General features: G+C 37.5%; 1 protein-coding gene across 1 annotated transcript in view; it reads right to left on the reverse strand.

Moving 5' to 3' along the window:
- Positions 1-8,091: 8,091 nt before the first annotated feature.
- LOC144444273 (gamma-aminobutyric acid type B receptor subunit 1-like) overlaps positions 8,092-24,188 on the reverse strand; it is a 76,506-nt gene continuing 60,409 nt past the window's right edge. The window contains exons 7-19 of the mRNA XM_078133686.1: positions 23,986-24,136; positions 20,489-20,586; positions 20,050-20,113; positions 19,195-19,287; positions 18,176-18,326; positions 16,997-17,129; positions 15,825-15,932; positions 14,451-14,573; positions 13,696-13,795; positions 12,773-12,856; positions 12,331-12,482; positions 11,088-11,240; positions 8,092-8,271 (exon numbers count right to left, since the gene is read on the reverse strand). Of these exons, the coding sequence (XP_077989812.1) occupies positions 8,092-8,271; positions 11,088-11,240; positions 12,331-12,482; positions 12,773-12,856; positions 13,696-13,795; positions 14,451-14,573; positions 15,825-15,932; positions 16,997-17,129; positions 18,176-18,326; positions 19,195-19,287; positions 20,050-20,113; positions 20,489-20,586; positions 23,986-24,136 (1,590 nt within the window). The remainder of the gene's footprint in view (positions 8,272-11,087; positions 11,241-12,330; positions 12,483-12,772; positions 12,857-13,695; positions 13,796-14,450; positions 14,574-15,824; positions 15,933-16,996; positions 17,130-18,175; positions 18,327-19,194; positions 19,288-20,049; positions 20,114-20,488; positions 20,587-23,985; positions 24,137-24,188) is intronic.

The raw sequence follows: 24,188 nt of genomic DNA on the forward strand, positions 1-24,188 counted from the left end.
GAGACACGATTTAAGACATGTACACAGTGTCTATTGTCTTTATATCCACAGGAACTATATTGCAATAAAAGACATTCATTTTTTGAACTAACTAGTTTTTTAATACTCAAGAGTTTGGAATCATATACAATGACAAGACAGCTTACGTTGAACAGTTTGACAAGAATCTACCCAGTTTGTAGAAAGATACTGATCAATTCACACACACACACACACAAACACACACACAGACACATACATGTAAACACATATACATGCACATACACACATACATACACATTCATACACACCAGTTCACCATGTTATTGTCATATATGCATGCAAAGAAGGAATGTGTTTGTAATGATTAAAACAGACTTTAGGTAAACATTGCTACATTATAGATCACACTTTAATTAAGGAGACATTCTCTAAACAGTTACTACTCAGGCACCTACTACAACTGTTACTGTCACCTGCACACCCACGCCTCAGTCTACAACTGCAACAACACAGCCTCCAACTACAACTGCAACAACTCTGCCACCAACGACAACTGCAACAACACAACCTCCAACTACAACTGCAACAACTCAGCCAACAACGACAGCTGCAACAACACAACCTCCAACTACAACTGCAACAACTCCGCCACCAACTACAACTGCAACAACTCAGCCACCAACGACAACTGCAACAACACAACCTCCAACTACAACTGCAACAACTCAGCCACCAACGACAACTGCAACAACACAGCCTCCAACTACAACTGCAACAACTCAGCCACCAACTACAACTGCCACGACCCAGCCCCCAACTACAACTGCAACAACGCAGCCACCAACGACAACTGCCACGACCCAGCCTCCAACCACAACTGCAACAACACAGCCTCCAACTACAACTGCAACAACTCAGCCACCAACTACAACTGCCACGACCCAGCCTCCAACTACAACTGAAACAACACAGCCACCAACGACAACTGCAACAACTCAGCCTCCAACTACAACTGCTACAACTCAGCCACCAACAACTGCCACGACCCAGCCTTCAACCACAACTGCAACAACACGGCCTCCAACTACAACTGCAACAACTCAGCCACCAACTACAACTGCAACAACACAGCCACCAACAACTGCCACGACCCAGCCTTCAACCACAACTGCAACAACACAGCCTCCAACTACAACTGCAACAACTCAGCCACCAACGACAACTGCAACAACACGGCCTCCAACTACAACTGCAACAACTCAGCCACCAACTACAACTGCAACAACACAGCCACCAACGACAACTGCAACAACTCAGCCTCCAACTACAACTGCAACAACTCAGCCACCAACAACAACTGCCACGACCCAGCCTCCAACTACAACTGCAACAACTCAGCCACCAACTACAACTGCCACGACCCAGCCTCCAACTACAACTGCTACAACTCAGCCGCCAACTACAACTGCCACGACCCAGCCTCCAACTACAACTGCAACAACTCAGCCACCAACTACAACTGCCACGACCCAGCCTCCAACTACAACTGCTACAACTCAGCCGCCAACTACAACTGCCACGACCCAGCCTCCAACCACAACTGCAACAACTCGGCCACCAACTACAACTGCAACAACTCAGCCACCAACGACAACTGCAACAACTCCGCCACCACCACCTACAGGTTTGCTTAATTTAGATTTGGTGACTTGTACCTTCCATTTTATTGAAATAAACCCTTCTTTTCCTTGACCTAGCTGTGTTGTCACGTGCTACATACATGTATCTGCCGTCTGATTTACATATTCTCAGTCACAAATTAAGATCATAGCAATCTCTACTTATTAAAAAGTTCACGTTGATCTTGCGTTTTCATCTTCAAAACAGGAACACAAAGACCAATATTGGAAAGAGGAGAACATTATAGATATGGATACTTTATGCAGGAGGGCACCAATGGAATGGCAAAGGGTGGTCCAGCAATACACTTTGCAAGTGTACGTAGTATTATTTCCTGTGCTCACGCCTGTCTTGCTCATGCATCATGCATCAGCTTCAACGTACAACTTGTTCCTGGCACTACAGAAAGAGAGTGTGAACTGTATCCTGATATATCTTACGTTGGCGAGTTGATGATTCACGTAGAGTTTGCTTATTTTAGACTTCATCAGTAGACATAGCAATCGCTGCCTATTAATGTCAAACAAACAAACAAAGAAACAAACAAACATACATACATACATACATACATACATACATACATACATACATACATACATACATACATACATACATACATACATACATACATATACATACATGCAGACAATGAAAGTCAAAGTACGATTACGCTCGTCGTAATTAAAGCTACTGACTGAGAAGCATTTACGTTGTTCACTGGTTTGTGAAATCTTCACTTTTTTCCGCATATTGTCACACTTTCGTCAGTTTCGTCTCCTAGACCACTTATATGATTGTTTCAATAGTGTGTTGCAGTATTAACTCTATTATGTGAAGAGTTTTTATGAACGTGCCTGGGAATCAATGCTTTTAATGCTTTTAGCGTACATTTCATGAAATGTCTAGTACCTACTTGATACGAAACTTGTGTACTGTAACAGGAGTTCATATAGGATGTATTACATATAAATGGTTCACATCTTAGCCAATAAAGATTAATTGATTGTGGATTCTGGATTGGTTGATTGCTGAATTGTTTGTTTGTTTGTTTGTTTGCTTATACTTGTCTGTGGATAAACTGATAAACGTACATGTCATGTCATGTATATCATAAACGAACTTCAGGCTGGCACACTAATTGTCTTTTTAAATCATTTTTATTCCATCTTACCCGAAATGACATGTCGAATATTATTGCAAAGGAAATACTCTGCTAAGACTAGTTCTTGATATTTAAATCTTGTGGCTGCTCGGTGGTAAAACTTTGTCTTTGAGTATTCTTTTTCCACCCTGCATCTTACTTGTTTTGGTCGAAGACAGATGTGCTGTGATAGCTCTCTTGCACCGCTTGATCAAGGTGAGGACAAAGTCGACGTTACCTTCTCATCCACTCAGAGCCGAGAACGTCATCCAGAGAAGCACGTTTCAGTGTATCACTTTGTAGCATGGAACGCACAACCCACTGAGCTTCGCGGCTGATGTTCTTTTTTGGCGGGAAACCAACTTTGGTATTCAGTTGGACCCTTATCATGGCTTGCACATCGCTGTCATCGTATGGCATCATACCAACTAACATAATGTACAAGATGACACCCATACTCCACACCTCTGCTATTTTAGGTCGGTACGGGATACCCTGCAGTATCTCAGGCGGTGCATAAGCCGCAGATCCACAATATGTCTCGCTGAGTGAACTGTCCGTTAACACTTTCGCGAATCCAAAATCGGCAATTTTGATGTTATCAATGTCGTCTAAGAGAATATTTTCACATTTGAGGTCACGATGGACAATATTCTTACTGTGCAGATATCGTATTCCTTCGACTAGCTGTCGAAACATTTTCTTGGCGGCATTTTCAGCCAGTGAATGTTTCTTGATGTATTCGAGGAGATCTCCGTGAGTAGCTTTGTCCATTACAATGCACACTTTCTCTTCGTGATTCAGTAAGGCATAGATACGTATAATACTTGGATGACGTATGTGCCGGATAACTTCGAGTTCTCGTGGTAGGAATTTAGTTCGGAAATCTTCGGGAGCCAATCGGCGATTGATGATCTTAATAGCCACATGTTTGTCATGTTTCTGGGACCATGCTTCCTTTACCTGGAATGAATGAATGAATGAATGAATGAATGGGTGAAAAAGTCAGAAACATATAACATACTGAATGTAATATGTGTTCATGTAATGCAGTCAATAGTAATAATGGAGAAACGTGCCGTACTGCAGTAATTTGTAATACAATTGGAGTGATTTGAAATACGATTTATGAGAAATTTGTTATTGGTAATTAACCTCTTACTGCTGCAGTAATTTGTTATACACCATTGGTGCAATTTTTGATAGAAAATAACGTTTTCACAAACAAGTGCTGTGTTTACACACATTCTCTATTTTTGGTAGCGTTCAACTAATGAAATATAAAGCTAATTCATCGGATAGGTTGTAGAAATGCTTGGGTAGAATGCTCTAAAGTTTTCTTATTTAGGTTGAATTTTAAAAATATTTGATCGGGTTTTTTTTTTCAAGTTGTTCCAGTATGACGTCTCAGTGACGATTAATGGCAGTTTTTTTTTTCGAATACAAACATTGCGTTCATATACCAAGACAGTATTGTATAGCAGGGAATATTACGTAAGCGACATCAATAGGAAGCACTCAAAAAATTTCAGTATAAAAAAAAACGTTTGATAAAAAGAGGGGAAATATTGGCCGTAGCACATCTTTCATTTATTAGATCTGTGTCGATTTGTTTGGTTTTCTAGATTCTCGGTTTACATCATGCCAAAGAAGAAGTCACTGGGTAAGGAGAAACAGATTGCAATCATTCCAAACAAACAAACAAACAAACAAACAAACAAACAAACAAACAAACAAATCATCGAATATATGCATCCTCGAGTAGCAGCACAAAAAAAGCAATAATATCACTCGTTTGAATTGTTTGTTTAATAGCGTACATAAATCATAATTGGTGAAAAGACTAGCTATTTGTTGATTTTCCATTTATGAAAATATATTTTATTTGAAACTGGAATTCCCCATATACTAATGTTAACTACCAGGAGTATTATTTGCACAGAGGCAGATGACAGGAGACGGTCTATGACTTTATTGAAAAAAAATTATTGCGCTCATCATCTTTCCAAAATATTATTTTTACTGCATATTTAAAAGGTACTCACATTATTGTACGTTGTACATTATTGTATTGAAGCACAGTGTGATATTAAACTGAATTACAAACTGCGTCTAAGATTCTAATCCTGGTCAACTTCGATTCTATGTATGTGTTTTTGCAAAAATGCTTCATGAGACCAAATAAAAAAAAATAGTGTTTCCGATAACACGACCGACTCTAGTTTAAGTCACCGACCTTAACCATGCAAAAAGGTAAAATTATGACAATTTATTTCTGTTTCCCTGTAGATTATCTTGCAATAGTATCTTTGGTTACTTTTTAAAAAATTACATACCAGAGAGAAACAATGTTATTTCAGCCTATAACAGCACAGTCTGCATATTGTGTTTGTCTACATCTGAATCACAAAATTGTCCTCATTTACTTCATTTTACACCCTATCAACTGTTACGGACGTCTTGTGACCAACGAATATCTTGTCATTGAGTCGAAGTACTCAATTCTATAAAAAAAAAAAATCCCCACCTACCTACCCTGTTTTCTGAAGTCATGTTATCGGAAACAAACATTTTTTTTTCAAGTTTGCCTTTCTGGAAAAATGAACTTACCTTTGCATATGCGCCATCTCCTATAGTCTTTCCTATATGGTAGCCATTGTAAGCTAGTACTTGTTCAGCGGTCGCTTTTATAAGCTGCGACCTTGTTGATGATGAAGATGTGGACGAACTGGCAGTCGCCGTCGCCGTCGGCTTTGGCGGTGAAGCCAGATTGACATGTAAGCAACAAAACCTGGAGAATTTCGGACTACGTTGTTATTACGGTGCAATGCAAACAGAGTCTGGCCATGGACTTGACCGTACGTGTCGTACATAATGGACACAGGGCCACGACCTTTATGCGTCTGTTTTCGTAATTAATCACATTGTATACGTAAGTGAATGAGCCATAGTCCCGCCATCACAATCGAATTATGCGTTATTGCTTTGTTCTGTCATTTTACGTATCAGAACCACTTGTTCGATTGCTATATTTGGAATAGTCACGTGTTCGATGACCTAGAATGACCCGAATGCGCGGTTCTACAAAATCCAAGCTTCGTCTGCGTCTCTAAGGGCCACCATGTTACAATGACATGTCATGGGAAGAACGGAACATGTCGTCACATTCGCCTATCCCGTTTGGTACAACCGGGTATGGAACTCAGTGACAAAGTGTACATGGACGTCAACTGTTTGCAGAAAATTACCAATCTCAGGTTGTCCAAAGTCATTGAAGGTAAGTCTGTAACTGAGATAATTATTTATACCATTATAAACATGAATTAGACATTGCAGGGCAAACGAACGTTATTAATCTCCAGTTTCGCCGTCTTCGTCGCCGTCGTCGTCTTCATCACCACCACCACCACCCCCACCACCACCACCACCACCACCACCACATCATCATCATCATCATCATCATCATCATCCTTCTCCTCCTCCTCCTCCTCCTCCTCCTCATCATCATCATCATCATCATCATCATCATCATCATCATTATCATCATCATCGCCGTCGTCGTCGTCGTCGTCGCCGCCGCCGCAATTTTCCGACATCATTCCTCTCGTTTCTGTCAGCTCAGACCAGTTTTAGTGGTCTGAGAGACAGACAGACAGACAGACACAGACAGACAGACACAGACAGACAGACAGACAGACAGACAGACACAGACAGACAGACAGACAGATATACAAAAAAAGACAAAATGGTGTAAGGGTGTAAATGGTTGGAAGACTCTAGATATTCTTTCAGAGGAAAGAATATCAGAGAGAGGGGACAAAGAGAGGAACCTAGTCAGTTACCCCATAGACAAAGAAAAGAATCTTTACCTGTCTGTGGTTACCCAAATATTAATATAGTTATCTAAACATTACCGCAAACTAGTAGAACGCCCTCTTCGTTGACTATCTTCACGCGTTCGATCGATTTCTATCCATTGTATGCACGACGCACCGAATAGCGGATTTCCTCGTTCGATTCGTCGCTACGCGACGGAGCGCGCACGGTCAACGAACGGCATTCATTTATTCTCAGACCACTTGGTCTGAGATTTATCCAAGGAGGAGAGACACATCTTTTCCTCTACATGTTAGTTCTACTAGTATACCACCACTGTCTAGCCCTCTCAACAATTCTCTCAGACTGCACATCCTCATTGCTCATATGTTTACAAATCGTGTCCGGATCTCCGTATAAACTTGAGAAAGAAGTAGATTATCCGAAAAGTAGCCAAAGCCAATATACCTGGTCTAAAGCTCCCAGCTGCATATTTAAATGGAAAAGGGTAAACATAACGACACATTGTGTAGGATATAAAATTATTTTTATTTCAGAAAGTACCAGAAAGACTTATGCAAATTCAGAGAGTACCAGAAAGACTTATGCAAATTCAGAGAGTACCAGATCTAGAAAGACTTATGCAAATTCAGAGAGTACCAGATCTAGAAAGCCTTATGCAAATTCAGAGTACCAGAAAGACTTAATATACAAATTCAGAGATTACCAGAAAGACTTATGCAAATACATATAGTGTGTAAAGTCGAGAAAGATATTTTAGATAAAGGAGGGAATGAATGAATGAATTCATTATACACAGAGACAAAGACTCGGAGGTACGTGCGGACATAGACGGCCACATCAGGTGGACGGACGTACGTACGTACAGACAGACAGACAGACAGACAGACAGACAGACAGACAGACAGACAGACAGACAGACAGACAGACAGACAGACAGACAGACGAGAAAAAGACAGATAGACTCGTCAATTGTAAATGATGATTATGCTTTATTTTAAATACGTGAGATGATTTTATATACATATAAAAGATTTTTAAGTGTTCGGTGGGTACAACCCAATATACGCTTGCGTGGTATCGTAAACCCGCCGACATCTCGCAAGTTATCGTAAACCCGCCGATATAAATCTCGCACGTTATCGCAACGTGGCATGCATGCATGAGCTAGAACACACTTACCAGGCAATTGAGCATTTTTGTCTGAATAAACACTAACTTATCATTGTGCAGAATTCTGTGATTGATTAACAAAGACGTGATGTTAATGACTGTGTGGTTGACTTGGTTTGAAATTGAACTTTCATCCCATCACCTCATTATTAAAGTTAGACGTGAGGAGAGATAAGAAGCCATGGATAGCCTCTAGACTATCAATATATGTGAAGCAAGATGTTTAGCTGAAGCAAAAGCAAATTGTCAAAAACAATATGTCATATAAAACCGTGATATCAAGGTAATACACTGTGTGAATCGGGATCGGTTATTTTTGAATCTGTTAACGCGGGAGAATGGTTTTTAGAGTCGTTCATGGGATTAGTATCATTGGAGTGGATCTGTACAACAGACGATGTAGCCCCTTTGTCTTTCTGTCCACCAACATTCTCTAATTCCATTATTCTGTCTTCATACTAGAAACAAACAAATGACAAAATATTAGTTCTGATGTCAATATTGAATAGTTTATCAAAAGCATTGACGAGTTGTTTTGCAATGGACGGTGATATGTAAAACATTTTGGCAATACAAAACAGCAACATGAAACGTTTTCAGAAGGTAAAAAGTATACGTATGTATTGAATATTCATTTTTTAAATCATGGTGATACACAAATGTACTTAAAGTATGCAACACGTACAATTACAATGGAAGATTCGTCCGTTGTGGGCGCCCTTTCAACATGTCTCCGCGATTAAAAGTGCGCCCACAACGACTAATACCGTACCGTTCAAGTTGCCTTATTGAAATTAGCAGTAATATACACCAATGAAAAATAAGAAAGTAGTATTTCAAAGTATTATTTTAGAACAAAGTATGAAATATATTCGTATAATACTGCAAGAATTCGTTTTCTCATGCTGAAGGCGTCTGTCTTGTAGTTTACTTTGGCTGACTGACTTGTACTTGAATTTCATCATTTACGCGTTGAATGTGCATCGCGTCGCTACATAATATGATATAGCAGAAGATAAATAGGTTCTGTTTTCTGTGTTGTTGTTGTTGTTGTTGTTGTTGTTTTTCGTTTTGACATTAATCTCAACAGTGCAGTTAGTTTATGATCAGTCGTAAAACCTTTATAGAACACGTTAAGATGACTGCGTTTGTAGGACAACTTGGGCTGCAATATTGAAACAATTAATATCGTAACAGAAACAATGTTAAGACAAAGAAGATAATATGAGCCATATCTTTAAACTCGGCGGTTCCTAGCAACAATTACTCATTTTGACTTTGATCTGAGATTTTTTTCCAATCATTAATTTGGGCTGTTTTTTATTAGTTCAACGTAATTATTAGAATATTCTGTCAAAGTTGGAGTTATTTTTTAAGTGATACATTTTACTTGTCCGGTGATTTGAAGTTGGGCACTTTACTGCTTTTTGATTGTTTTGTTGTTACATGGTACTACAAGCAATTTATTTTAACTTTATTTAGTTAAGTCACAAAATAATAACTGATTCATTTTAATTTACAACAATGTTGCATTACTACTCTAGTATGGTATTTTAACTATTGCGTATGGATTTTTAGTTTCATTTTTTTAACAATTTCACTTTCTTTACTTTATATTTCTTAGTTAGGCAAGATGGTACGATATTTTTCGCGAGGCTGAGAAATGTCAATCATTTATGTTGAAGCGAGGGCGCTTCACAGTGAAGGTGGGCGCTGTGTTACGAGTCACAAATCTAAATTATGTCCATTCAGGATATTTTGGTAAATTTTCATTATGAACTCTAAATTGAAGTCAAAAAGCATTTAAACTTTGTACAAACAGTGACGTTCCGTTGCGTAACAACATAGGTCTTTGACATCTCTACATGGGGTGTTTCTGTATTGTTTGTACCAGGTACGATTGAACTGTCAACAAGTTTTATTATGACATGACTATTTTATGGTCTTTGAGATATGAACTTGTATTACTAATCTAGGGAAGATGATTGGATATTAGATCTCGGATGATATCTTTCATCATAAGACTTAAGAATACGTCATACTCTAAGAATAGAGATTTTGTGTAAACTTGGAAATGTATTTAAGTTGGGTTTTTAGCCCAGCTCAGGAGGAGAGGCGGAGACGGAGATTGGTCATGTAATAAAATCAACCAAGTGGTTAGCTTGGCGTTCGTTGAACCAGATACGTATGTTTCGTTGTGAGTTCTACTCAACACAATCCAAGTCGGTACGGTACCTCGTTGAAGAGATGGTTTGAGAAGAAACTAGTTGGTCGGCTAATTCAACGTTATAGTCTTAAATGGAATAGACTGACGATTGGAACAGCAGTGCGAGTGAGTACTTCCCCGTTTGAACATTAAATATCGTTAACTGCACAGTAAGCCGATCAACAGCGTTTCAATGGTGGAGAATCCGGGTAATTGAAACGCTGTTGATCGGCTTACTGTGCAGTTAACGATATTTAATGTTCAAACGGGGAAGTACTCACTCGCACTGCTGTTCCAATCGTCAGTCTATTCCATTTAAGACTATAACGTTGAATTAGCCGACCAACTAGTTTCTTCTCAAACCATCTCTTCAACGAGGTACCGTACCGACTTGGATTGTGTTGAGTAGAACTCACAACGAAACATACGTATCTGGTTCAACGAACGCCAAGCTAACCACTTGGTTGATTTTATTACATGACCAATCTCCGTCTCCGCCTCTCCTCCTGAGCTGGGCTAAAAACCCAACTTAAATACATTTCCAAGTTTACACAAAATCTCTATTCTTAGAGTATGACGTATTCTTAAGTCTTATGATGAAAGATATCATCCGAGATCTAATATCCAATCATCTTCCCTAGATTAGTAATACAAGTTCATATCTCAAAGACCATAAAATAGTCATGTCATAATAAAACTTGTTGACAGTTCAATCGTACCTGGTACAAACAATACAGAAACACCCCATGTAGAGATGTCAAAGACCTATGTTGTTACGCAACGGAATGTCACTGTTTGTACAAAGTTTAAATGCTTTTTGACTTCAATTTAGAGTTCATAATGAAAATTTACCAAAATATCCTGAATGGACATAATTTAGATTTGTGACTCGTAAACATAGGCGTAAAATGTAAAAAAAAAAAACTGGGGTTTATTTGTGTTATTTGTAAATATTTAGTTGGTTCATAGAACTGTCCGACATATTCCCAACCACTTGCAATTTTGCACTGATGCTGAGTAAAAGATAAACGCACATATAATATCGAGCTTATTAAACAAAAGACCAACCATTGCCAACTTTTCCTTTAGTTTCTTTATTTCATCGTTTAGTGCCGTCACTCTTTTATCTCGTTCAGTTTTCTCTTTCTGTGTTTCTGATGATTCTTTCCATGTTGCTGTAAGCATTGTCCCACATGGTTGAACCTCGTTACGACTTTTAATCTGTAATTTGAAGAAATTAATGTGATAAATTAAATGAATTAACAGTAATTACGTTATCAAGGCAATGCTTTTATGGATCTTCATTTACACATATACTTACACACACACAGACACACACAGACACAAGACACGAGAAACACAAGAAATATATTGCGGTAGTACACAAGACACACACCAAACACAGACAGACAGACATACGTACGTACAAACAGACAGACAGACAGACAGACAGACAGACAGACAGGCAGTCAACCAGCCAGCCAGACAGACAGACAGACAGACAGACAGACACACAGACAATGTAAGCATAACCCACTTAACTAAACGTAGTATGCGTATCGGAGATAAGAGTGTCAAAACGTTAATTTGATGTTACTTTGTTGAAGTAAACACAAACACATTCTCTTTAAAATCATGAAAATACATAAGGGATAACTGAACAAAATGTTTAATTAAAAGGTCAAAATGATATCAAACTGCGCCATTGTCGATGGCTGCAGAATACTGTAATTGTTTTCTGTAGGCAAAATGATGGTTGTTTTCTAATATGAACCCCATGTTTTTTTCGCTTTTTCAAAGGGATTTGGAACAAGTTTGCATATGGCTAAGTTTGGAGAGAGTTAAATTAATGTATTTTTTTAAATTTTCGTCCCAGATCTGGTAGTGGCGCATGCTATATTTGCTGCAGCCTGAATCCCTATTTTATCAGTCTGTCATTATGGAACATATCCACAACGATTATTGGAATGACGACCTCTAGCGGTAGGATTGTTTATTTTTCTTTCACTGCATTCACAGTCAACACAACAAATGATTTTGAAGTATAGCAATGTAAGCTTTCTATAGTCACAGTTCATCTATCACAGTGTAGACTGTAATAGGATCTGTCGCCCCGGCCTGCTCTTAAAGGGGTTCCACAACGTGTGAGGGCGCCCCGACATGGCTTGTGTTATGGAATATGTCGAATGAAGCATTAACTAAAATGAAATGATAAACAGTTCACAAATCGAACGTTTATTCAAATAAATTCAAGTTAGCAAGTACTGAAGATGATCTAATATAATCACATTACGTCACCTATTTTACCCACCTTTGGTACAAACACCATACACTGTGTTAGCGTGGTGGCAAAGAATATAAACATGGAAATAAGGAGATATGATGCGTCTACTTTGTGACTCATAATTAGTGATACAGCAACCCCTACGAAGGATAATATTACTACATTGTATACACTGGTACCTGCAAATATGAAAATAAGCAGAATAAAAACACGGGTCGGAATAGAGTTGTTATTGTATGTCTCAAAGGATGTTATTTTAGTGAGAGAAATTACATGTCAGGAAATTTAAAACAACCAAACAAACAAACAAACAAACAACAACAGCAAACAAGTTAACTTTCAGTGCACTCCAACTTTTCGCTGATCCCTTTCATCATCATGGTAATGGGTCAGCGGAAAGATGGTATGCACCGAAAGTTTACGTCAGCGACAATTTAAGAATTTTTTTTTTTGATTCTTTTATATTTACCTATATACTTGGAGTCATTCAGAGCTGGTACAGTAACGTTCCTTGTCTCCCATGCCAAAAATGCACCAAATATAAGCAACAGACCTGTGAATGGCAAATGTGATCATAGGTAATGCCATGCAGTCTACTGCCCTCAATTATTATACTACGTCGAAATGAAAAAAAAACACGATGGGACACATTTCACGTAACGAGGGTGCTCCCCCCTATAGGCACTGTTTATCAAAGTTACTCGGACCAAAGAAGATAGCATGCTAAAAGTGACCGATGTGAAGCTGAAAGTTGGGAACGCTTACTCTCGTTAAACAATATACTGAGCGTTGCTTGAACAAGTTTTAAAGAGACTAGGAGCCCCTAACTGGACGGTTTGTTTCGCATTTGAAACAGGCTTCATCTAGTCCAGATTTGCCAGGTTGCAGGATGCAGGGTTGGTGAAAAATGACTCTTTTTGCTAGGCCCCTAAAATGCAACTAAAATAAAACAAGCCTCGCCTTTGGTTCTCCTTTGACAACAACAGGATCAGGGAAATATGGTACTACGTGTATTTGTATTTTATGAATCATGTAGTAATTCCTAGATGAGAAAGTATAATTTTGACGACAACCGTACGCTTTACTGCGTGTCCACTTTCGAATATCATTAAGTACATCTCTACTTTAACAGTGTACCTGCATATTTCATCTCGGTGAAGGCACACCTAAAGGGCAGTGAACCCTGCTATCCATGTGATACAAAAAGCACATAAAAATTCGAACAACCATCAACATAACCAGTGCTCTATCACACATCCATATTCTCAATTTGAATTGTCCCTTTTTACACAAGACAATATGTTGCATCTAGTTGGACTCAGGACTTGCCTAGCCGAAACAATGATTAACACATGTAAATTTGGCGGCATGCTAGTATCCATAGCAACATACCTTTGATAGCATAGAGAGTTCCTAGCCAGTACATTGATTGTTTAGAGTCACATTTTATCCACACTGGTACGATAACGACGTCATTGTCATTGGGGTCCTCCTGTGACAGAAGAAATGCGATTCGAACATAGTTTAGATTAACGATCTCGTCAGTGATAAAAACTAACGTATGGATTGGTGATACTATCATACTGCTTTGTATAACAAAACACAACATTCTTTTCGTCATGTTATGCTAACAGTATAACTTTTGCGGCGTTTTCCAGACGTCTGCGAAAATAAACTTAAAGTATGTAATTTATTGGAAATTCGTATATGTGCTAAAAGACTTGAAAAGTATGTGGAGTTCTAGCGAAACACGTGCACCAAACCGTTTATGAGATCATCAATGTCACTGATGATATTTTTCATTCATCAATCCATCCATCCATCCATCCGTCCGTCCATCCATCCATCCATCCGTCCCCCTGTCATCCATCCGTCCCCCTGTCATCCGTCCTTCCCTCCGTCATCCGTCCGTCCCTCCGTCCATGTATCGTTCCATCTCCTCTCGTGATCCCCTCCCTCCCCCACCCAGTAATCCATCCATCCATCCATCCATCCACCCTTCGTTCCTTCTTTTCAAACGTCTGTTTGTACGCTCGTCTTTCCACCCACCATTCCCAAATTCAACTTAACTTAGTAATACCCACACCCGTTATGTTGCAAAGACACCAACTACTTCCATGCAATCCATACTAGAGATTCAAAATTACCTGCTGTGGTCCTGTTTCTTTAGTCATCTGTAAAGGGTCAATGCCCTCCCAAAGTGACAACACGAATACATCTATCAAAACTAATAAACCAACCATACCAAACAACTGAACATCTTTAATAACCTGAGTGAGATAAGGAAAGTACAATTATGGATATTATCTAGTTTTTGTAGACTTTATCTATACGTATTTATCACAATATTTATGTTATCGCAAAACAGTACGTTCAGTTGTCGCTTTTCAAAGTTTGTATGCGGCACAAATGCGTTGATCTATGATTACAAGATATATAATTTTATAAAACCTCAACAGTGTCTAAATTGATGACATAAATCGATATATCTATGAAAAATCCTTTAACCGGTCATGCCTTTTGTAATCTTCGATATATGAGAACAAAAACAGCATGAAGTACTCTTGGCATGTACATTTATGACATGGTCCACACACGGATTTACTGGTGAAAATTAACAAACTCCACATCAAAGGTTCTCGATTAAGTTGCAAATAAGGTGAATAAATATTATCTTGTACATTTATAATTCGTTTTTCCGAGTCCGTCTGCCATGTCAAGGTTCTTCGTATGAACCTTCTTATGGTCTCTGTTGTCTCTGTTTGTTTGTGTTATATACTTACAATCAATCAATCAATCAATCAATCAATCAATCAATCAATCAATCAATCAATCAATCAATCAATCAACCAACCAATCAACCAACCAACCAACCAAGCAGTCAGTCAGTCAGTCAGTCAGTCAGTCAGTCAGTCAATCAGCCAGTCAGTCAGTCAGTCAGTCAGTCAGTCAGTCAGTCAGTCAGTCAATCAATCAATCAATCAATCAATCAAGCAATCACTTTTGTAGCGCCAAAAGCTAATACGACGCAATGTTCTATGGCGATGAACAGGAACAATAGTAGATGATTGTAAAAAGTTAACTCTTGCGAACAGATGCGTCTTGATATCCTTGCATTTATCGACAGTGGCTGATACGAAGTTCAAGTGGGATACATTTGGCAACAAAGTGTCATCGTATGATATATAACCCGTATGTAAAACTGAACGTTTGGTTATGGTATGGGCTATGGACAGAACCAGTTCTGCTTTGCTATTAAGTTGCATGGTCCCCATCAGGTAATCGTGCACTCTTTTTGTACATGTATATATTTTATCAGCTAATATTGATATGTTCTTTACAAATGTGACACGGTCTTATTTTCTTGTGAAATTCACTCATTCGTTCGTTCGTTCGTTCGTTCGCTCGTTAGTTAGTTCGTTCGTTCGTTCGTTCATTCATTCATTCATTCATTCATTTATTCATTCATTCCAGCATTTATTGATCACTTCATTCTCATTCATTTAAATTTTAATACTCACTCTTTTTTCTAGCTTCTTATTGGTAAATATCTTATGAACTCTCCATGTTTTACTGAACATAGCGCCAAAAGCCAGCGAGAAACTAACAGCCAGAATCCAACAATTTGTCTGTAAACGGTAAACATAAGCAAATCGTAAAAGAGTACTGTATTAATGCTAGCGCCAATGTTTCCACTAGCGCTTCCTTATCCATAATTGCCTGAACTATCGACTTTTATAGAACTTGTTTTTTCCCTAGAATGATGAACCAATACGTTGTATCCTTTGAGAAACGCATATATGTATATAATATAATCATCAAGTTTTTGATAGAGAAACGTTGATATAATGTATCTGCTTTCACTTAAAAATACTCTTGTAATATACATCTATACCAAAACAATATTAGAAATGCAAATAAAATTCGACTACAACGCAAATAAGATTCTCGACTATTCTCGTAGACCACTACGAAATTAAAACATAAGATTCTTGACATTAAAACACACGAAGTTCTCGACAATAAAACACGTCACTTAGTGAACTACTCGAGAAAAACACGAGATTTTCGACGGTAACATAACACAGATTTTCGACAATAACAAAACACATGAGAATCTCGATGATAACAAGACACGAGATTCTTGACAACAAAACACCAGATTCTCGACGATACAAGTGAGATTTTCACGTCTATATGCTAAATGTTCTAAATGTTGTTTATGTTAACTTTTCCGATTGCGACTTAGTAAATATCCAATTGCGACTTACTCAAGATTGAAAATGGAAAGCGAAAACGGTTTTTAATATGATATCCACACGTCCACCCACAGACACATTTATGCGCGCGCACGTACGAACGCACGCGCACACACATGCACACGCAGCACGCACGCGCACACACACACACACACACACACACATAGAGTTTGTACAAAACATGACACTGATAGGTTGATGTTGCAAACCATTTTCATCCCCCGGGACTTCTAACTCCTAGTAATTTCAGTTTACGTCACTTATGTCACTTGACATACGCACTCTATTCACTTCTAATGTCAAATGAACTTCTTCTTCTCCTGCCAGGAGTAAAAATAGCGCTGAGAATTACAACATTACACTGCGTCTAGTTTGTAACGCTTGGTGCATTATATGGCAAGTTAACTTCATTGCACAAATGGCGCGGTATATACCTTTTGAATTAGCAAGTATTCATTACTCCCTGTTATGCTGGTGTCAATGCCAGATAGAATTATGGAGATGTAAGCTAATATACAACCAAATAAGATCAAATTATTCATATATGGACTGGACATCTTGATGAACCTGGAAAAAAAAGCAGAATAAAAGCACATTTCAACACACTGAAGTAAATGAAGCTTTTCGTGACGGCACGCACGTTTGAGAAAACTGCTCAAATGAAAAACATCACGTAATCGCATAAAGTCGACGTAACACTGTGAAATTGAAACACGTGTACGATTTCATGCATAGGTGGGATGCAAACATACAGATAGAAAACAGAATAAATTGGATCAGGTATCGACTACTGTACACACATATGGAGAAGTAATATAAACGTTCATGGATTGTATAGTGCACGTGGAAGAAATCAGACTTATTAGTTGTTTTGAAAATAGCTGCGGGGTTTCTGTAACTGCGTGGTTCATGAAATTATGTTTACTAGTGTATTCCGTTCGGCTTATCACTGCAAAAACACAATGTTATTTGTAATATCAATCTTTTCGCATACTTGTAAATTAATCATCCCATATTTAATACTGCACGCCAGTTCACTGATCGGTGATAACCTATACGGTATGATGTTCCATGTAATGGGGTGTGTGGGTCAGAGGTGGAGGGTGGTGAGGGTGGTGGTGGTGGTGGGGGGGGTGAGGTGGAGGGTGGTGGGGGGGGGTGGGGGGGGGTGATTGCACATGATGATTGGGGTCGGATCTAAAGTACAATGGACAAGACATTTTTACGATCGTTGAATAAAGAAAAGAAACGTTACACTGCCACTACTTATTTGACAAAATATAGATTAGTGTACATAGCAGTATCAAACAGTAGGTGAACACAAACTTGCAACGGGGTGCATTCCATCTCGGAAGTAACTTGAAGGCAACTAAAGAAAAATTATAACAATACATGCATATGATATTGAAATCGTCGTCTCTACAATATTTAGTCAATCACGTGTGTGTTATTACAGCATGCATATAGACTGCATGGAGTTCTATTTACCAATAAATAATTCGGAGATATACTGGCAGTGATGAACGGTGGGAAGTCGAATGTAAATGACACTAATCTACGTATTATATTTATTTTAAAAAACGGTTGCCTTAGCAACCGAATGTTAGTCTCACCTGTGATATCGGTAACGAAGATTAAACCATAGAAATCCAAGGGCTATCACTATACCAATCGAAGCAAGTGTTGCCATAGTAACAAATAATGCAAATGTTACAACTTGAAGTTGTTCTATAATTTGTTCTGCATCAGCTGGAGGTTTTCCTCCTGGAAAACAGTCAGTAAAACATGTATAAGATCTTTGCAGACACAGTTTCCATAGTTGGTAGAGTCATAACTCTAAGCGAAAACAGGAGACTTGACTTTGTGAATCACAACATTATGCTAATTGAAAGGACTGCAGGCCAAGTTTCTCCTGAGTAGGCTGTTTTTTAAACCATGATTAGGTCAAATCAGGAACAACAGTTATCTTAATTTCATATCTAGCCTTTAGAGTATGTTTTTCGATCAGTAAACCAAAAATATACTAAAGTATTCAATGAAGTTGTTCAAATATCATTGATTAGAAGTTTGACGTGTTAATTAGAGGTCGATTATTATATTTATAAGTAGTATTAAACATATTGAAATCGTGATTGGTATGGTACGCTGATTTTAGCGTGCGGACCCAACAACTGATTTTGATTTGATTTATTCATAGACTATGATTTATTATATCATGTTCCGTGCACAACTATACAAATACGTTTACCCACACGTGATTCAATACTATTCATAATGTACAATAATACAAGTAAGTCACTATCTCTAACAAAAACAGAAATTCAGTTGCAGCTTTAATTTGACTGTGATCCCTTGCAGACTGACATAAACAAACAATTGTCGTGAGAAGGTTCTTTCCAGCCTTGCTAAAAACATTGGATCACCACCCCTTCATGTAATACCATTGTCATTTAAATTCCAACTTCTGCATGCATATCTAGATTAAATTACAATACTTTCGTGTATATCTAATAATCGCTGTCTACAACCATTGTTTAAATCCTCAAAGGAGATATTCCATTTTATTCTAAAACCAAGTTAATATCAATTCTAGTAAAAGGCCTATTTATTTGAATCCGATATTTCTTATTACCTTGCCATACGATAGTGGGATTGTCAGACCACGTGATTTTAATATCAGCTGATGATGACGGATCATAGATGCCGACACGTACCTCCTTTCCACCTGTTAATTAAAGTCCAGCAACATATATATTGTTATTATAAAATAAACTTTCAATTTTATAGGCGGTTAATGTTGTCGTCAGAAATGAGACTTAAATCGCGAATGACATAAAAGTCAGACGTAAAATATTTTGTAAACAGCAAACCACGCCATGTCGATTTTCATCAAGCAAGACTGAGGAGTAACAGATGTTCAGTGTCTATTAAAACATTATATATCTATATATTTTACATACATTACATATATATACATCACACACACACACACACACACACACACACACACACACACACACACACACACACACACACACACACACACACACACAACCCAGGGTATCGAGACCGGTTGGGTTGAGTTACCAAACAAGGAATAAGTCACCAACTACATTGATAATATTTGTGGAATGTGTCTTTATCGTGTGGCTGCTAGGCTGGAACTCTCTAGCAATATTTGATAACCGTCTTAAAAATACATTTACCTTGAGTAAATAATGTACAAGTATGCAAATCTATATGGTGATGTCACTATATTAGGTCAGTGAGCGCCACATTGTGTGTTACACTGATATGCCACAACGCTTTTATGTTTTAACTATTTCAGCTTTAACTCGGGTGAAAAACAAAGATGAAAGATGTCTGCACGAAGGACTGTATTGTCCACTTGTTTGCACTATCTTGTCATGATTATTTGGTAATAGACTACGATGACGTTAGCTGTCAATATGCATCAATTGAGTTGCTGTAAAAATGATATACTTACTCTGAAGTTGTTCAACCTGCATTAGTCCCTGTCTGTCCCCTGTGTCTGTAAACAGCACCGGTCCCTGTAAATCAATTACTTCATCAACTTCCATCGTGTATTTATCTTTAACAATATAATGTGCCGTGGCGTGAGGTGTCATTATCGGGAAATTACAGATTGGTTGCACGTTTCCTGTCCCCAGAAGTGGCAAAACACTCTCAGAATAAATTTCTGAGTGCATTCAAATGTCTTATACATTACACAACCTAGTTAACCTGTACGAAAGTGTTATTCCTTGGAGCGCCATACGTTATGTATAACGCAAAGAACAAAAAAGAGGTAAATTGTTCCTGTCGAACTTAATTAACTAGTAAAAAACTGAGGAAACAGTTACTCATACTTCTCAATTTACGAACGCAAGTCATTATATATGACTACAACGATTCTTTGAACTTACCGATACGCCTTCAAAGTTTGTCTGGCTCATGATTTCATAGAACATTTCAGCCATTTCAGTGTCGTTATAGTGGAAATCTGAAATCGATCTAGCTGGAACTGTGTACACAAAAACCAGAAAAGAAAATATAGTATTACATAGACAAACAACAAGTGAGAACCGTAGAACATGATGAACTTTGAACTTTGATTACTTAAGAGAGGTAGACAGACATGTTATCATGATTAACGTATATTTACTACTGAGATAAGTAGCCAAGCAATTAAGTGTAAATTACAGCAAGTTTGAAAGTGATGCTTTTATATCATGATGGATATCAAATAGAACGTATATAACGCTTCGTCAGATCTAGAAATGTGTAGTGTCTTAATTATTGATTTTATCATTGCTATATTACAGTTTAAAGGGGCACGACATAATTTTAAAAGGTTATGAAATAACATTTTTCTATTCTCTCTATTGTTTCCCATTCAATGTCATATTAGAGAAATCTGTCGGCACACCCTGGGAGCATTTTAGACACGAACTTGAGAAATATATCGTTATGAGGAACTGAGAAGGAAACTCCTCCCAAGATAGTCTTATGAAAACCCTTCATATCATGATGTTGTATCGCTGATAGCTACAGCTACATCTCTGTTCGAACTGTATTGCCTTCGCTGACACAGACATCTATCACAAAAAGGGTCTTCACGGGACCTTTCCAAAATTCGAAATTTAATTGGCTATGTAAATGAATGTGAATGTTTCATTGATTATGCTTGCAATATGAGAACGTTTAGCTTCATCCAGGGCTTCCATTATTTTGCCGAACTACATTTCTGTACATTATGTGTTGCATAAGTTTGCCTTGCTTATCAGCTGACTTGCTATCTATAAAATGTAGCATGCGCATGTCCAATTTCTTATTGGTTTCTGCGTGGCTGTATCAAAAGAAAAGCTGAACGGCATTGTAAAAATCGCTGTATTACTGTAAAATTGAATACTTATCAAATTATTGCACAGTTTCTGCAATGTAAACTGTTTGGTACTACTGTACCGGCCACACATTTTGTTAATTAAACGACAATGTAGTTGGGGATTTCCGCAATCTTCGAACTCAAAGAAATTTGTAAAATCGTTGCAAAAGTTATGCTATACTCTCCTTTGAAGAACTCGAGGGCGTTTAGATAGAAACTCAAACTCAACCGTGTATTGTTGAATGTATGTGTATGTGTGTTTTTAAAGCTTCGTTTGTCGTTACGGTAGTTTTCATATTCTATAGAATTTGTTGTCTATCCAGAGTGGGTGTTGACGTATGAATCATTATCCTTGCTTTGTGTATATAAAATGATATACATAATGCATTTTGTATGCTGCTTTATATGAGTGGTTGCGATTCGTGCCTAAAGCCAAGAAAGACCTCGAAAACATACACCTTTTCAAGGATTAAATTTGTTCACGTCCTTTGCTGTCGGCAAGACTCATAAAAAGGTTGAATACAGTTTCCAGAAATATAATTTGCTCTTGCATCATTCCCATATTCTATCTGTAATTCGACTTTAAAATCAATGATTATGAAAATTGACATGTATTGGTGAGTAATATTTCTTTAGGCAGGCCTATTATTAAAGTTTGTGCCCATAAAGTTTGTTTCTATATATTCTGATTCATTGTATGTGGCGGCATTTCGATGCAAATATAATTGACCATACATCACATCTCTCGTCATGTATTGCCCGTAGGCACTTCAGGCGATAATAGCATAGTTGTCAAATTACAATTTCTAAATTCGTTTCGAATTTTTTACTTTCAGACGTACGTGATAGAAATGTGAAATAAATTTTTGTTACAGATCTGATATTTATAGTGGTAAAGGGAATGACAAATGGGCATTTATTTGAGATTTTTGATGGTACAAATGTTACTATGTTTTGCTACTTGAAAAACAATAGTGAAAAATATATACCAAATCCGTGCATGTAACTCAATAAACTTACACACATCTTTTTCAAATCACTTCCTATACGTATGCAGTAACATATCTTTAGGGCTTACATTGCAAATTAAATCGCACAAATTGACTTGGGTTATGATATGTCACGTTATTGTTGTCAAGATAGCAGAAGTTCTTTTATCAATTAAAAATCCAAAAATGAATACCCATTTGACATCCCTATGGCCACTTTAATAACAGATTCGATATCCTAACTCAACGTAAATATGACAACCTTTCACCTTATGTATCAAGAATCTTTTTTAAAATGCCATAATAAGACAAACACACAAGATAACTTCAATATTTCAAAACAATGTGTTTTGCAATTTAAGATAGGAACACGTATGCAACACAAATACTATTCCAATACTTATTGTAAAATATACAAGATTCCTCGCGTTTGTGTGCATTAATGTTACTCTAAGAACAATTCTAATCTGTATTTTTCAGTAAACAAACTCTTGACTGTGACTGATTGCATAGACACGACCTACCCTTGGACTCAGCTTATAAAAACCAGTGTAAATCGTGACATTTGACACTAATTTCTCTGTAAAAGTAAGAAGTGATTGCTCCCTGCTAAAACCAAATGACGTATTAATCTTGCAATGAGACTTAATCACATTTCTCTACTACGCTAACGACCTGTTAAGTGACCTCACATTTAATTGAACGGATGTTATCAATAACAAGCAATCAATGTCAAACAAATGACTTTTTTAACACCATGAATCACTTAAGTCTGTTGAAGTCAACACCTGAATGATCCGGTACTACTAGCAGCAGATGTGCTATGAATGTGATGTTATAATCCGTCGCTCTTTTTGGTTTAAAAACAATTTTAGGTGGCCATATGGATGAGAAATGGATATAGATATTTTGAAATTATAATAATAAAATTATTGTGTTTTTCTACTCGAAAAGATTACATGAAATCACATAGACCAAAACAATGTTTGTTGCTCCATAAATTGCACTTCTCATCCCTTTGGCCACATTAAGTATTAGTTGTAAATATTGTTCCTGATACATATATGATTTGTAAAAACAATAGCAACAAGAGCAGCAGCAGTAGTAACAACAACAACAACAACAACAACAACAACAACAATAGGAGTAGCAACAGCAGCGACAACATTCGTTTGTACCAGACTGAGCGAATCCAAAACATAATATTATATTGGGAGATCTAAAAAATGTGAATATTTATAGCAAAATCAAAGAATTGATGAAATAACATTTGATTTATTTAATCTAAAATTAAGTTTAAATGTAGTATGTAACAGTAAAATTAAGATTTTCATTCAAATATACTTTTGGCGTGTTATATCCCTGCTGCAGAGGGCGTCCACAGGAAATTTATACTTTTGCTCTAGACCTTAAGTGGGTACACTTTTCCTAGCTTTTAATACGTATTTTCAAACTATAATTTCATGAGACATGGCTCATTTCTTCACTGAAATGTTACTCTGAACATGACAGATGGATAACATGAAATCTGGTCCAAATATCAACTTACCGTAGTTCTGTAGTCGTCGTTCAGCTTCATGTAACATTAACGCAATAGTCCACACACTATCATAGCCGTAGGGGGCTTCCTGGTATCCGGACAGGTTCTCTATATTGCCGCCGACATAATCACTGTATTCTTCTAGAAATTGACTCGTTGTCTGATGACATGGAATGACGCAAAGTAACAAGTTTTAGACGAAAGTAATTTGG

This window comes from Glandiceps talaboti, chromosome 13, assembly GCF_964340395.1.
Source record: "Glandiceps talaboti chromosome 13, keGlaTala1.1, whole genome shotgun sequence".
Classification (NCBI taxonomy): domain Eukaryota; kingdom Metazoa; phylum Hemichordata; class Enteropneusta; family Spengelidae; genus Glandiceps; species Glandiceps talaboti.